General features: G+C 41.0%; 1 protein-coding gene across 3 annotated transcripts in view; it reads left to right on the forward strand.

The window, feature by feature from the left end:
- Nucleotides 1-15303, forward strand: part of CLMN (calmin) — a 106392-nt gene extending 91089 nt beyond the window's left edge. For all 3 annotated transcript variants that reach the window (XM_074998729.1, XM_074998728.1, XM_074998727.1), the window contains 9 exons: nt 16-108; nt 1087-1277; nt 3794-3987; nt 5669-5751; nt 7749-9089; nt 10298-10473; nt 11079-11139; nt 12267-12334; nt 14425-15303. In XM_074998729.1, the coding sequence (XP_074854830.1) occupies nt 16-108; nt 1087-1277; nt 3794-3987; nt 5669-5751; nt 7749-9089; nt 10298-10473; nt 11079-11139; nt 12267-12334; nt 14425-14578 (2361 nt within the window). In that variant the 3' untranslated portion in view covers nt 14579-15303. The remainder of the gene's footprint in view (nt 1-15; nt 109-1086; nt 1278-3793; nt 3988-5668; nt 5752-7748; nt 9090-10297; nt 10474-11078; nt 11140-12266; nt 12335-14424) is intronic.
- The last annotated feature ends 532 nt before the right edge of the window (nt 15304-15835 follow it).

The following is a 15835-nucleotide window of genomic DNA, read 5'->3' on the forward strand; positions in this document are numbered from 1 at the left end:
CCCACTTTTCTGTAGGTAAAACTGGTAAGCATTGATGCAGCAGAAATAGCAGACGGAAACTCTTCTCTGGTACTTGGATTAATATGGAATATAATCCTGTTTTTTCAGGTAAAATCATTTATATGCTGTAATCACAAGAGAATTACTTCCATAAAATTATTTGGTTCTAGCAGAATATTGACCTATAATCAGAAAGAGCAGAAAGAAAGTACAGGGGGACTGATTCCCCTGTAATGTACGTGAGTTTTATATCCATGTCTCAACTTTGATCTAGAGGCATCACCTCTAGTAGTGGAGTACAAGTCTAGGAGCCTAACTTCAGCTTCCAGGAGGCACTATGGTCTCTCCCTAGGGTTGAGCATTACTATAGGATGCATGGCAGAGAGGAACTGGGTATCACAGAAGATAACCAGGGGGCGGAGTCCAGAGAGGAGAATGGAGATTGAGGGTCCTAGAACTACAAGTAGTGAAGCAACACAGTGGCTAAAGGCTTTTTTGTGCTCCAGGGCTACAATGGCATACCCCATCACTGAAGGAACTGTGCCTCTGTGTGGTGGTAGCTAGGTCAATGTAGACATTCTTTCATTGACTTAGCCAAATCTATATCAAGTGTTAAATAGACATAGCTGCAATATACAAAAATAGGATATACACGTCCAGCAGACTGTAATAGTAAAACTAATAGGTTATGTGAGGTATTTTGTTTAAAGCATCTTTGAGTTATGCTTAGTCACAAGCCAGTTTTCATGAAGCTTTGGGGTGGGGGACATCACTATTAGCTCACTCACTCTGTCTCTGTAATACTGACATGGCTAAAACAACACTGCATGTATCTTTGCCCATCAGTCTTGAAATCTCTGCTGAGCCAGACAAGAAGGGTGCTGCCAGTTAGGTCTGTTCTCATCAGTGCAGTTGTTGCTGAATTCTTTAATTCACAGACCTATAATTAAACTGCTAGCTGGATTTTAGAAGTAGTTATTGTCCTAAAGGAAACAAAAGACTTACTTTTTCAGAAAGCAGGATTTAGGGTGATTGACTGTCTATATCAAATTAAAATGCCTTGTGTTTTTACCTTTCTCAATACAGATTAAAGAACTGACGGGCAACCTCAATAGGAACTCCTCCTCTTCCAGCCTGTCATCTGGGCCCAGTGGGGCTGACTCAGACACATCTCACCCGAGCACTCCTAATATAGAGAGAAGCATGTCTGTTTCAGTGAAGGATCAGCGCAAAGCAATCAGAGCCCTTTTAACCTGGGTTCAAAGGAAAACCAGAAAGTAAGCCAACCTCCTTTGGCTAGCTAAGAAAAGTCACCATTCTGCCAGCTACGAATAAGCTTGTTTCTGAAGTTAAACCTCATTTCCCCCGGAGCCCTTGGGAGGAATCTTTGATGATAACATATACCATGGAATCTTCCTTGTTTTAGAGTGTCCAAATTTTAGAGGGGACAGTTTACATTTTTGCAAATTTTGAGTGAGAGCCTCAGGTGGTTTAAAGTAACTGGCTTAAATCAGCTGAGTATCAAACCAGCTATCTTTCTTATTTCACAGGGGGTGGACTAGGACGTTGTGGAACTCTAGGCCAGAGCAAGTAGGGGATCCTCTTCACCTCTTCTGCCTGCAGCCCCCCATCCATGCTGCTGCACTTCAGCTGGCAGAGTGGGGCAAGCTCTCATGCCCTGACCTCACTCCTGGGCTGGGGGGTGCAGAGCAGGGCAAACTCCTGCCTCCCAACCCTGCTTCTCAGCTGGAGTGCCAGGCGGGTGGAGCAGGGCGAGTCCCCACACCCTGACCCCATTCCTTGGCAGGCCCTCCAGGTTGTGGGGAGGGGCAGAATGCAGGGCCACCCAATGGGGGGGCAGTTGGCAGTGGCTCTTGGGCATGGGTCCCAGTGGCTTATCCACCACTTATTTTACAATACTGTGTGTTGTGTGTGAACTGCCATCAGTTTGCTTGGCAGTGTGAAAGATGCACATACAGACTCATCCCCTGTCCTGAGGTGTTTGCAAACTATTGAGTGTTAAGTGTAAATCAAAATATTAGCTCTAAATGAAGAATTTCAATCTGGTAATAATTAATATTGAAAAAAGATTTGATTGTATTTAAAGTAATTATTATTGTTGTCATCCTCTCTTTGGTTGCTCTGCTCATTCTAAAGAACTGCTTCTGTATAAGAACTACTGTTTCATGAGTTATGCTTCAGTGGGAGCACTGGATTAAAATCTCCCTTAAACTTCAGTGAAATAGGGATCTCAGTCCCCTGACTTTTGCATATCAAGATATGCTGTAGTAAAAGCAGGTTATGATTTAAAATGAAACATTACTGATGGGGACACTGTCAAGCAGGTTAAGCCAAAAATGTTAGTGTCAAATTGTAGTGCAGAAGTCTGTCTGGATTTCTCATATGGCTCCTGAGTCACAAAGAAATGGTGAAATAAAAGCCAGAGTTCATATGTGGATCAAAACTCACATACCCAAATTAATTTGACAGGTTCAAATCTTTACAGCACACAAGGGAATCCTTGGGCCCACCCAGGGGAGCTGACAGAATTGCCACCCCTTTGGGTAAGAGTGGGGGTACAGCTCCATGCTCCTCCAAGAGCATGGTAGCAGGGGTGGGTCTGCTGGCAGCCAGCCCTTAACACTGCTAAGGCCACAATGTGCCCTGTCCCACCACAACCAGTCTTTAGCACCCCCTGGAACATGCCACATGTGGCTCAAGTGGTGATTCAAAGGTCATTTAGGAGCAGCTGGGAGCCCCCTTTTGAATTATTGGGCCCTGGGACAACTTCTTCCTCCCTTCTTCCCCAGGTCCATTCCCTGTTGGCGGGCCTTGACTCACATTGCAAGTTCAAAATTACGAGGTCATTTCTAGAAATGTACTCCATAAGGCCACTCCCATCCCCAGTTAAACTCTACTGATGTCCATGAAACTGAACCAGGAATGAATTTGGCCCTTGGTTTCATGATCAGCTGCTGCCAGTCCAGAAAGAGGAGGGAGAGTAAGTTCTAATGAAGAAATAATATTTCTAGAACTATGAGGCTGACCAATACCATTGACAAATGTGGGGTGCTAATAGCGAAATTGTAACAAGGCAATCAAAGGCAATGATGCTTTCAGTACCACTCAAAAATGTTGTCTGTAAGGAAATCAGTGACTGGGAAGTTAATTATGTTATTGCTTCTGTAGAAAGAGAAAACAAAGTGCAGTAATAATGAAAATTTGGTTGTATTGTTCTAACCATGAAACTTTCTGAACTCCCTACCTTTGTCGCATTTCACTGTAATTCTTGTAGAAATTAAAAATTAGTCAGTTACATATGCTGGATTTTTTTTTTATCCAGAATGGCACAAATTTTGATATTGAAGGCCAAGTATGTGACTCATTTATGATTTGGTTTTAACATGCTTCTGTGTTGGCTCTTTTCCTGTACTATGGCATTAAAACACTATAGCAAGGCAAAAATCAGTAATTACTTAGACATTTGGCTTTGTAAGTGTTAAATACGATTGCTAGTACTTGTGGGTTTTGTTTTTGTTAATTACTTCCTACGGACAGGTTCATCTCATTTGGTAGCAAACCTGTTGGCTCAACTTAGAGTGAATCTTCAGATGAATGTGCTTCCTACTATCCTAAAGCCAAGAAACTCTTCTGTAACGAGTACCTTTTCTGAAAACTTTCTACCTGGAATAACTTTAGTTATAACTGAGGCATTTTAGAAGACTGCGGGGAGCTGGTGGTTGTTTTTTTAACATTTATTTCTACTGTATATATTTGTCTTTTTTAAATTTAGATATGGTGTTGCAGTTCAAGATTTTGCTAGCAGTTGGCGGAGTGGCCTTGCTTTCTTAGCTATAATAAAAGCAATAGATTCCAGCTTGGTAGACATGAAGCAAGCTTTGGAGAAATCAAATCGGGAAAATTTAGAAGATGCTTTCAGCATAGCACAAGATAATCTTGGTATTCCTAGACTACTGGAGCCGGAAGGTAACACATGCACAACACCTTTCCTTGGAGTATCTGCCAAATGTTAAAGGACTTTTGACTATGTTTATTATGATAGTTCTTACTGACCTCAGTCAGTAAAGGGCAGAGCCATCCCATCCATAGGCCCTGTGATTTTGGTGGGCTCTCAGATGGCTGCCCCATTTGTCCAGTGGATGGGAGCGGGGAAGAGTACCTGAAGCAGGGCGCGTTGGCAGAAGCAAGAGGTGGCAGCAGCAGGGGTTGCCTCCCCTCACCCCTTCCTCCTTGTCAGTCACGGTATGGTGCCAGTGGCAGCCTGTTCTTCTCTGCCACGCTGCTCCTTCCTTGCCCACTGAGCCCCGTTTCTCAGTGGGAATGGAGGCTGGTTCCCACCGCCATGGAGAAGTGGAGCTCAGCAGGCCAGGAGAGCCCGATGCAGTGGGGTGGAGCAGGCTGCTGCTGGCACCACCTCATGAGTATGGGGGAGGTGACCCCCTGCTGCCACTGCCACTTGTCTGTGCTGCAGTGCCCTGCCCCATGTAACCCGGGAGGGGGGCAGGGCCTGTGATATGCAGAGTTGCCCCAGTCCCGCCACCCCCAGGACATTCCTAGCATCAGGTCCTCATGTGCTGGGTGCTGTACACAAGCAGTCCTTGTCCCAAAGCACTTATCTAAAGAGACAAAATGAGCAAAGGGTGGGATAAATGGATTCAGCACACAAGCGAAATGATCAGGTAGATTGTAGTTCCAGTTAGTTTCTCTCTGTTCCTTTTTTATAATTGTCCTTGCCTATTCTAAAATTCCATCTTTTGCTGTTGGCTATTCTGAATGGTCCGACATTTAATTTTCAGTTTGCCTTGTCTCTTCCATTGTTTTCTACGTAAGTAAATGAAACTTCTGCTGGGGCATCTGCCTTTAATCTCTGACTCAAGCCTGACCTGAGATGTGGGACTGAAGACCAAATTAATGGCAAGTAGGCACATGCTGCACTTGCATGCAGCCCCATTGTGTGAGATGGGGTATTCCTGTCTGTCACTCAGCAAAACCACTAGCTGGTGAAGGAGCGGCACTGACATTCTATGGAGGGGACCATCTTAAGGAGGCTGACATTGACCTGGGACTCGTTTGAGCTTGGGGAAGGAGATGGGTGTGAAAGTCTGTGGCTTTTTATAAGACCATGTCTACCTTGAATCATGAAAGTAGGATATGCTTCTGAAGGCCCATTTCTGTACAATTGCTCTTTGGCCGTTCGAAAGTGGCATGCTAATAAATGGCCCAAAATATGCTAATGAGGCGCGGGTGTAAATTCCCCATGCCTCATAAGCATAAGGTCACATGATTTGGAGTCCGGAAGACGTTCTTCCAGACTCCAAAATGCCTTTTAGAAGCGGGGCCCCTGGGGGGGAGGGGTCTTCCGGAAGGAAGTCCTTCTTCCGGAGGCCCCTTGTTCCTGAAAAGTTTGGAGCAGAAGGGGCCTCTGGAAGAAGGACTTCCTTCTGGAAGACCACCCCCAGGGGGCTGCGCTTCTAAACGGCGTTTTGGAGTCCAGAAGAACGTCTTCCAGACTACAAATCATGTGGCCTTATGCTAATGAGGCATGGGGAAATTTGCATCCACACCTCATTAGCATATTTCGGGCTGTTTATGCTTAGAAACGGCCTTTGAGATTCAAGAGCTCAGTGCTTTGTGTTTTTCTTCACAGATATAATGGTTGAGTCACCTGATGAACAATCAATCATGACATATGTGGCACAATTTCTGGAGCATTTCCAAGAGCTAGAAGGGGTATGTTTTTTCTCACAGATAGTAGCATTTTCATAATTTGTCTTGGCTTCTTTGAGGAAGTCAGATATGTGTTCTCATTTTTATCCTCAGGATTATTACAATTTATTTCAAGTGGCTTAAAAACTATTTTACTGATTTGTACTGTGTTTTTTCTGAACTAGTACTTTTTAGGATTTAATTTGGAAACATTAAACAGTTGGGGAGAAAATAAGAGTCAATCCAAACATTAAGCCCAAAGCTGTTTTACAAAGGTTAGGATTAATTCAGAAAACTACTTCCCCACTCCTTTCTTATCCCTGAACCTTAATAAACTTCATCCTTGTGCTAACATTTACTCCAGAATTTCTGACAGTTTGGCAGACGTTGCTAGATAGGTTTTTTTTTCTTTAAATCTCATGAGATCTGTGCTCAGATTGGTGATGTTGTTTAGAAGACAGAGTACCAGATTCAAGAGCATAGAAGTGAAATCATGGCCCCGCTGACGTCCATGGAAAAAACTCCAATTGACTTCAGTGGGACCAAGATTTCACTACATGTCTTACCTTTTGATGATGGTCCAGTTTGGCAGCGTCTACACTGCATCTTCCTTTCAGAAGGGGTATGTAAATACTGTGGATTGGAAATGCTAATGTGGCTCTGATATGAATATTCAACACCTCATTGGCATAATGAAGGCCACCCAGAGCGTCAAAAGTGCTGCTTTTGAACTGAAAACTAGCTGTGTAGATGAGGTTCCTTTGAAAGGAAACTCTGATTTTGAAAGCACCCTTCTTCCTGAGGAGTGTTTTGAGGAGATTCAAAGAAGAAAAACATTCAAAGAGCTGAAAAGAATGAGAGTACAAGAGGAACCACAGAGATTATATTTAGATCTGAACAAGCAGCCAGATACTTCAGGATTCATCTGAACCTCAAGCTTCTTGAGGCTGATCATCATTAATTTAAAGTACATCTTTTTACTATGAAAAGGAGATTCCCGTTTCCCAGGATGCTTGTTCCCCATGAGAAGCAGGGATGATCATTTTCTTGTTCTTTCTGGAATAATATCCAGATAAAAACACAGCTCTTACAAAGTCAAGTTACTTTGCTACTAGGTTTGTGCAGATTTATGTTTAATAAAGTCTTCAGTGCATATTTTGTACTTTTGGCTACTGCTACACCAGTGAGTTTTTTTCAGTAACACTTGCCGCACATCCACACACAAATTACATTTCGTCAACAGTATGTCAGCAAAACTCAGCACTTCCACCGACAACCTTCTGCCTCTCGTATATGAGGAATAGTGCCTTTGTCAACAGATTCTGTCAATTAAAAAAAAAAAAAAAGCTTTGTGGACACTCTCGGGGGACCTTCTGTTGACAGACAGCTTCCAGGACACTGGCCATCCCTGTCTACTGTGCTTCCAGTTGGCTGTATTGTCCAGAGAGTGGCCATGCAGTCCGGCCACTTTGTCGACAGAGTGGATTGCTCTTTCGATCCGCTTTAGCATATGGTCACACTCTGTCAACAGACATTTTGTTGGAATACCTCTTCTGACAGAAATATTGGTTGACAGATGCTTCTAGTGTGGTCGTAGCCTTTGTGTTTTATAGAATTTTTAAGAGCTCATATTTCTTCCTACTTTTTCAATAAACTGCCCAGCTGAGATTGACAATAATAAAAAAAAAAACAGCCTATTAGATCAACGTGATCTGCAGTAGATTTAGTGGACTTGTGGGTTGATTTTAGTTCAGTTTCTGTATTTAATATATATTTTACACAGATCTCCCCATAAAGGCCGCAAGAAGAGGTGAATTGAATTAATGACTGAGAAATGGAATATCCCAAATTCTAATCTGGTTGTGCCAGTGACCTGTGCAGTTAACCTCTTTAATTTGACTTACAAATGGGACAATCGGTACTTGACTAGTTCAAAGGATGATATAAGGGCTCTTCTGTAGCAATTTTAAAATATAAAGTGAAAGCATGAAACAGTAATTTACCTATCTTATCCTTTACAGGAAGATTTTTCAGATCCTGATAAAGAAGTCCCAATTGAAGCCACATATGTCCATATCAAAGATACACCTTCAGAACAAGAGGGCAAGATCTTGATATTGAATGAAAATGGGGAACATGCATATACCACTAACTATAAAAGGAGCCACTCTCCTCCTACAAAGGTTTGTGTCCAGGATTTGCCTGAGGATCTCCAGTCAGAATTGGCTCATGAAGAACTTACTAACAAACTGAATCAGCCATTATCAGATAATTCACAGGGAGTCACAGAAGAATCGTTGGTTTTGTCGTCTGAGGAAGAACCTCTGAGGCCTACCTCTTTGCAGATTATAGGATCTGTCAGTTTTGAATCCAGTTCCTCTTGGGAAGTTCTTAGTGATAAGCTGATTCAGAATGAAGGGAGCATATCTGATGAGCAACTCAATGACAATGATGAACTTTCAGCAACTGTTTTGGCTAAGCAGAAAAGTGCTATTGACGCAGTTGATTCAGAATCATCTTCTAAAGAAGAGCCGACTATGAAGACATCTCCTGAATGCGACAATGAAATTAAGAACACCCTAGTCAATGAAACATGGAATAGTTCTTCTTTGAGCCCATCTCAGGCTTCAGAGGCAAACAAAAATAAATCAACAAATCTAGTAGAAACTGCTGAACCTATAACTTCAACATTTCTACAGGAATGTGCTTCCAAGGATGAGGATATGTGTAAATATGCTTTGCCTCTACTAGATGAAGGGGTACCTAAAAAACTTCTAGAAGAGTATGAGTATCCAAAACCATCACCTGCTTTTCAGACACTACAAGATACCAATTTTTCTTCGAAGGATTCTGATCTCAAAAGTCATCTGGAAGTGTCTTTGTCCTGCAAATCTGAAAATTCAACCCCACCAGTTACAAAAATTCCTGAGAATTGCGAAATTCATAGTGAAGATGGATCTTCAGCTAAAATGTCACCAAATTCTTTGAAAGTATCTGTAATTCCCCATGACCTTTTCTACTACCCACATTACAATGTTCCGATATCAGAAGTTTTGGAAGCTTTTGCTAAGTCCAGTCCTGCCTCTTGTGTTGCTGAAAATAACAGAATCTGTGGTGAGCTATCAGTGAATTACTTGCATGTGGGAGAACCACTGGCACTGAACAATGAAGGAGGTATTTTGGAGCCAAATCTGCAAATCAACCTGAGCGTCTCTTCAGAAGAAACGGATGCTGATGACATGGAAGAAGAGAAAGTGGATCCTGACAGTCCCACCAAGTCCTCCTCTGAAAAAGTCCAGGCTGTCCTACTAGGAAAGAATGTGAAACTCAAGGAAGACAGCAGTATAGCTACAAACCCTGAGGTACTCATCCTGATTTTTAAATTTCAGCCATTTAGTTTTTTATATAAAGTGGTCCCAGCACCTTAATTTGCACTGCAAGACTTTTGAGTAACTGTATTAAATATGCTGTGTCTGTTCTCCCAAAATATTGTTTACCACTGCCCTCTGCTGGGTGGAATGTCAGATTGGCGTGTGTGTGTGCGTGTGTGTGTGTGTGTGTGAGAGAGAGAGAGAGAGAGAGAGAGAGAAAATGAATATTATTCTCATCACAGCTGTGGGTGATATTGTAAGAGCCCTAATACCACTATCCAGATGAGAATTTTTCACTGAATACCAGTAGCTTTTAAAATAACTGTCTAATGCATCTGAGTAGCTGACATTTTTTGACTTACAAACCTTCTGTCATGGGGATGGCTTCTAGGTAATACAGCTGTTGCTGGTAAGGTCCACAGGCATAGTAGGTGCTATAAAAACATGTAAGTGAAGACAATTTCTGCCCTAAAGAATTTAAATCTAAGTGGCTGTACCTGCAAACACTCACTCACTTGAAAAACATTACTGTAGCCACATTACTGTAATTTGAATGGGACTCATCACGCAAATAAAATTCTGGCTTGAACCAGCTGTACTGGTATAGTTACACCGGTATAGCTAAACTGATACACCAATCTAAATCACTATGTAGACACACTTATTATGGAATATGAAAGTATTTTTTCAGTTTGGCTCAAATCCCTTCCAAGATAACAAAAAGTAAACTGGAAAAGGGGCATTTTTATTTTAGCTATATGAGGAATCCATTTAAATTCACAATTTATATTGCTGTAACTTTCATGTACAGACAAACTCTTGCATAGATTATCTGAACTAAACTACAGAGAACCAGTTTGATTTTGTTCAGGGACATGATAGAAAAATCTGAAGTGATCCTTTCCAGGGGCTATGTTTTGCCATGATTTCTTATGCAAAACTCTACTTTGAAAGAAATTAGTTTTATTTAAGAACTGATGGCATGATGTAGCCCAATGTGCCCAATTCAACATTTAAGCAACAACTTGCTTATTAAAAAGCACTATTTTTGTATCCTGTTCAGTGAGCTCTTTATGTATTAAATGCAATTCATTGCTCTGGGGACTAGGAGCAGACATTAGACATCTGAAAGCAGGTTCACAAAAAAGCTGTATTACTTTAGTCATTGTCTAATGGAAAAACCTCTCTTTTTAAACCAGGTAGACCAGTTTGAAGATATGTTGTCTACAATGTTAAGACCAGAAATAACCAGTAAAAGGAAGGGGAAAATGAAGAATGTAATCCAAGCAGAAAGCTTTCAGACTTCAGAAACTGGCACTGTGCAGTTACCTGATACACAAAAAGAAGAAATCATTGGTTATCAGGAATTTTCCCGGTAATTAATTAGCTTTTACGGAACAGAAGTTTTTTTCAATAGCACGTTTCTGCTAACTCTCTTTCCTGTTTCCTTTTAATTCTTGGTCTGTTGCAAGGGAATATATGTGAACAGAAATGGTATTTGTGGTCATTTGGTGAAGATTTTAATCAGAGCTGTCAATCTCAGTAAGAAATCCACTTTTAAAATCCCATCAACTCAGTTTCTACAAGCTTTCTATACAGTAAACACCATTCTAATATCTTTCTTAATTAAATATGCTCAAAAAAGAAAACAAAGCACAAATGGTAATAATTTGGGGTTATATTCTTACTTCTGGGGGATTTTTGCAGCTTCAGCACCTATCAAGATTCTGCTTTTCAGAAATAATTCAAAGTGGGGAGGGGGATTGCCAGTTTTTCATATCATGTCCAGACTTTCCAAAGCATCCTCCAAAATTGCACCTGAACATTTTGTATGCAGAAAAACATGGCTTTGAATGTGTGTTCAAGGCTTTGCGTATCCTGAAGTTGATGTACTCAAAACTGCAGGGGTATTGGTGGAGTGCAAAGCTTCTGTAAAATTTTGACTCTCTGAACTAAAGTATATTTTCATTTACTTTTCAGGGTTAGCTACAGCGATTCCAGTGTTTATCTCCAAAAAAGGATTCCAAATCACACTGAAAAGGTTAGTATGTGGAAAAATTAGTGTTTTCCTTTCGTTACTTCTAAGTGTTTCATAAAATCACAGGCCTCATAAGTGGCAGAATGCTAATTTTAAAAAGTAATTATATATGATTGCTAAAACACAACCACATATAAACCTGTTGATTAAATGAAAGGCATAGCATTTCTGGTTTAAGCACTAAGACATTGGGAATGAAATAAAATCTTTAAAGGAAAATGTGACAATTTGAAATTAAACCTTGTGTCATTAAGTATGTCCACAAAGGAATGATTTTGGGACTACATTGTAAGTTCAATATTTCTGTAGCAGTTAGTGACTCTTCACTGAGGCTGCCATTCTTTGCATGGTGAGTTTTTTTAATTGTTTGGTGACTCTTTCTGCTTTCAGTAAATAGCAAGGAGCGTGATTTCTGGTCTGTATTTTATGTGCTTTAGCTTCCCAACACCCCTTTTTATGACCAATCCTGCAAATTGCTGAGCATTGCAAAAATACCTCAAAGGACTGGGCTTACTGCCTCAAGCCTATAGTGCTTGTTACCTCATGTCACTTCTTTTCCTACTGAAATTATCAGCACAGTAGAAAACAGTGATTGATGTGTTTTGTTCTTTTCTCTCAAGAAGTGCTCCTTACTGCACTTGAATCAGGTTCCAAGTTCATATATGTGGCACAAGGTGGTAATAAATGATGTTTTAGCCACATTACTCCTTCTTGGGTGGGGACTATGGCTTTCCTAAACATGAGTTAAAATGCTGACCGCCCTAAAGTCAATAGGACTTTTGCCACTGATTTCAGTGGAGGCAAGATTTAATGCGCACACTTCATCCATACAACTCGTCTATTCAAAGTGTACTTAAGCAAAAAGAATGTAATCCACTGTGAATAAAAACTATTGGAGGCAACAATGTCTGTGGCTCTTTGTGTTTCACCATTGCTGATATGACACTGAACTGCTGGACACAAGGGGAATATATTAGAGGCCAGATCTCATGTTGTTAGAGCAAAAGTTAGGAAAAAAAAATTGTACATAACTTAAGGTCAGGTTCTGTCTTTGTCACTGCCTTTGATACTTGTTTCAGAGCGATCTGACTCTTTTCATTGTGTTTATGTTTTCAAATATGTAATTCTAGGAAAGTGTTGGCGAAAACAAACAGAAGAACACAGACACGGGTGAAAGCACAAATCTGTTAATTATCAGGTGGGTAGTGTCTTTTTTGTGTCAATCAAGACTTCTAGAATGTTGTACAGGTAGTCTAAAGTGAGATTCAGAACTATTCTGCAGTAGTTGATACTGGTATATATACTTCAGAAATTGATAGGCGCTGGCATGGAAAAGGATTCAGCACAACTCCTCACTGGTCTGAAGTACAGCAGTGGGTAGGTATAGATCCAGAGTGGCAGATTGTCAGCCTTGGCTAGAATCTTCTTTGCACATATCAAAGGAGACTTAGAGCTGCATTCTTTCCATACCTCAGAATTCCCCATGAGCCAACTGCATGTCACCCTGGAGGAAAGGGACATTCCAGGGTGAGGAAGGAGTGGGAGAAGGTGGAGTTAGAATGTAATGTGTTCCAATGATTGTGGGCCAGTGGCACCTAGAGACTGTTCCAGTCATTGCATGGCCTTGTCTATACTGGGACTTCTTTGCACGAGTGCAGCTGCACTGTTGGTAAGGCTTGTACTTGAGGCCAAAGGGGGCTTTGCACTGATTTGAGTAGGGCCAGGATTTAGGTCATAATTAGTGCTCATTGACATTGATTACAGGAAGCATGCAAAAATGCTATTGAAAACAACAGGAGTGTCCTGTTCCCACTTACATGATTGATGGTTTCTTATTTTCTGGAAACTGTGTAAACAATGTCATATTATGATTACTTGCAAAACTCTAGTATGGAATTCACTGCCTTTTGATAGTGAGATTTCCAGTAAGAAGATTTAAAGTAAATCTGGTGAGTTACTCTACAAACAAAAGAGAATGTGGGGATATATATCATAGCATTGAACAAATTGGTAATCGAGTTAAAATTTAAAAAGAAGCACACTCAAGATGCTATGTTCACTTCAGATTTCATTTAAAATGTGTTTCAGAGATCCTTGCAGATTTAATTTTGGTACTCTGAAGGCAGAAATCTCTATCTAACTTCCAAGTAATGGAGGTGTTTTGCCTTACAAGACCTAATGAAATCTCCCAGGTTGAATGACAGTAACAAAATTTGGAGTTGCTCCTATTAGTCCTTAAATTTCATTACCAGTTTTTGAGAACTTTGACCAAATAGCATCAGAGAACCCTCACAACCTCAAGAAAAGATTTCTAACGTATTCTATCAGGCTACATCTACACTAGAGTTTTGTAGACAAAACTGGGGTTTTATGGATAAAACTTGCGGAGCATCTACATACATAATGTATTTTGTCAACAGAATCTGTTGACAAAAAAGCTGTGTAGGTGCTCCAGGAGGCCCTTTCGTCAACAGAGCAGAACAAAAGATCAATCCCCTTTTATGTGTAGACACGATTTGTCAATAGAAATTTTGTCAGAAAATCTCTTCCAACAGTAACTTCTGTAGACCGATACTTCTAGTGTAGACGTAGCCTCGATGTATAGATAAATTGTTCATAACCCATGTAGGCAAGAACTTTCAAAATAAGTGGTTTCCATTAGTCAGGTTTTTAGGTCCTTTTCCAGAGAGCATTTTCAAAAAAGACAAGAGATTGATGAGTGCACCCCTAAGAACTGACACTGTGTAGCCCCTTTATATGCCTCACAGATCTGACTTGCCCTCTAGATAGCTGGACTGTAAGGCCGTGTCTACACTACAGAGTTTTGTTGACCAAACACATGGAGCGTCCATACTACAAATGCTTTCTGTCAAGAAACTGTTGACAGAATTCAGTAGTTTTCTCGGAAGAGTTCTGTCTCTCCTGTACGAGGCATAACACCTCTGTCAACAGAGTCTGTCAAAAAAACAAAATAGTGTAGACGCTCCGGGGGCTGTTCTGTCGACAGAGAGCTGGGCAGTCTGGCCACTCTCTGTCAGCAGAGTGCATCGACAGGGGAGCCTCTGTTAGGTGTGGACGCATTCTGCCTTCAGAGGTTCTGTTGGAAAATATAACCCAGCAGTAACTTCTGTTGACAAAAATCTGTAGTATAGACCCAGCCTCAGAGGTTAATTGAACTACCTTAATATACTAATGCATGTCTTTCTATCAACAATTTATATCAATCCACTGCACATTTACAGTTTTTTTCCCCTCCGAATCCAACCTCTCTCTCATCCATTTTTACAGGAAGAAAAAAGACTTAGAGGCTCCAGAGAATGCCATTCCACCTCCTGGACCTCCCTCTTTAGAGCAACCTGAGTTGTTTTACTTCATTGTTTTCCTCTGGGTGTTGGTCTACTGCTTGTTGCTCCTTCCACATCTTGTTAGCAACAAACTCTGATCCCTGTGAGCGTGGGAGTAATAAAAGACAGCGGCCTGCTTTTTTTTCCATGTGTACTCCTATGAATCGTTTCCTTCAGGTGAAACACAGACAACTGTAGGGCCTGCTTTTAAAGCTGATACAAAGATGAGTCTTAACTTCTTTACTGTTGTGCTATATACAATGTCATAGCACGTTTTGTATTGTGACACTGTGTAGATATATATAGATATATAGAGATATATAAAATATATGAAAATGGGGTGATTTAATATACACAATTTTTGTACATTTGTGCCTTGCTTTATAAAATGCTAAACTAAATAAAATAGACGATTGTTAGCAGAGACACAGATGATCTAGACAGAGCCCCATTCCTCAAAAACGTGTTCTTCAAATAGTTCCTCTGGCTGCACTTATTTACCTGAGGCCATATATCTGGGAAAGAAGAGTCATGTGAACTCCTGTGTCAAAGCACATGGGCAGGGCTCTTTTCTGCATCTCCAGTGGCAATACTTTGGTAGTAGAAGCTTAACTTTCTCCATCCGTTATTCTTCCATCGTGCGTTTTGTTTTCAACTGAAAGTACTTTTCAAACATGTGAGGCCAAATGATGATCTTAGTTCCAGCTTTGACTTCAATGGAATTGCATCGGAGTTGCACCAGTGTAACTGAGAACAGAATTTGGCCCATATTGGCTATGTCTACACTAGCCAAAAATGTCAAAATGGCCATGCAAATGGCCATTTCGAAGTTTACTAATGAAGCACTGAAATACATATTGAGCGCTTCATTAGCATGCGGGTGGCCACAGCAGTTCAAAATTGACATGGCTCACCGCCGCGTGGCTCGTCCAGAGGGGGCTCCTTTGCGAAAGGACCCCACCTACTTCAAAGTCCCCTTATTCCTATGAGCAGATGGAAATAAGGGGACTTCGAAGTAGGCGGGGTCCTTTCGAAAAGGAGATCTGTCTGGACGAGCTGCGCGGGGGCGAGCCATGTCAATTTCGAAGTGCCGCGCCCGCCCACATGCTAATGAAGCGCTGAATATGTATTTCAGTGGTTCAATACTAAACTTCGAAATGGCCATTTGCATGGCCATTTCAAAGTTTTTGGCTAGTGTAGACACAGCCATTGTGTTTTATTTTGCGAGAAACATTGCAAATATAGCAGGATTTATATCTAATAAGAGCCTAAAATGCTACTAAAACACACTATTGCACACACTTCTCCCTCTAGGGACAGAATGAGAGAAGAAAGAATACATGACAGATATGTAT

This window comes from Carettochelys insculpta, chromosome 6 (genome assembly GCF_033958435.1).
Source record: "Carettochelys insculpta isolate YL-2023 chromosome 6, ASM3395843v1, whole genome shotgun sequence".
NCBI classification, from domain to species: domain Eukaryota; kingdom Metazoa; phylum Chordata; order Testudines; family Carettochelyidae; genus Carettochelys; species Carettochelys insculpta.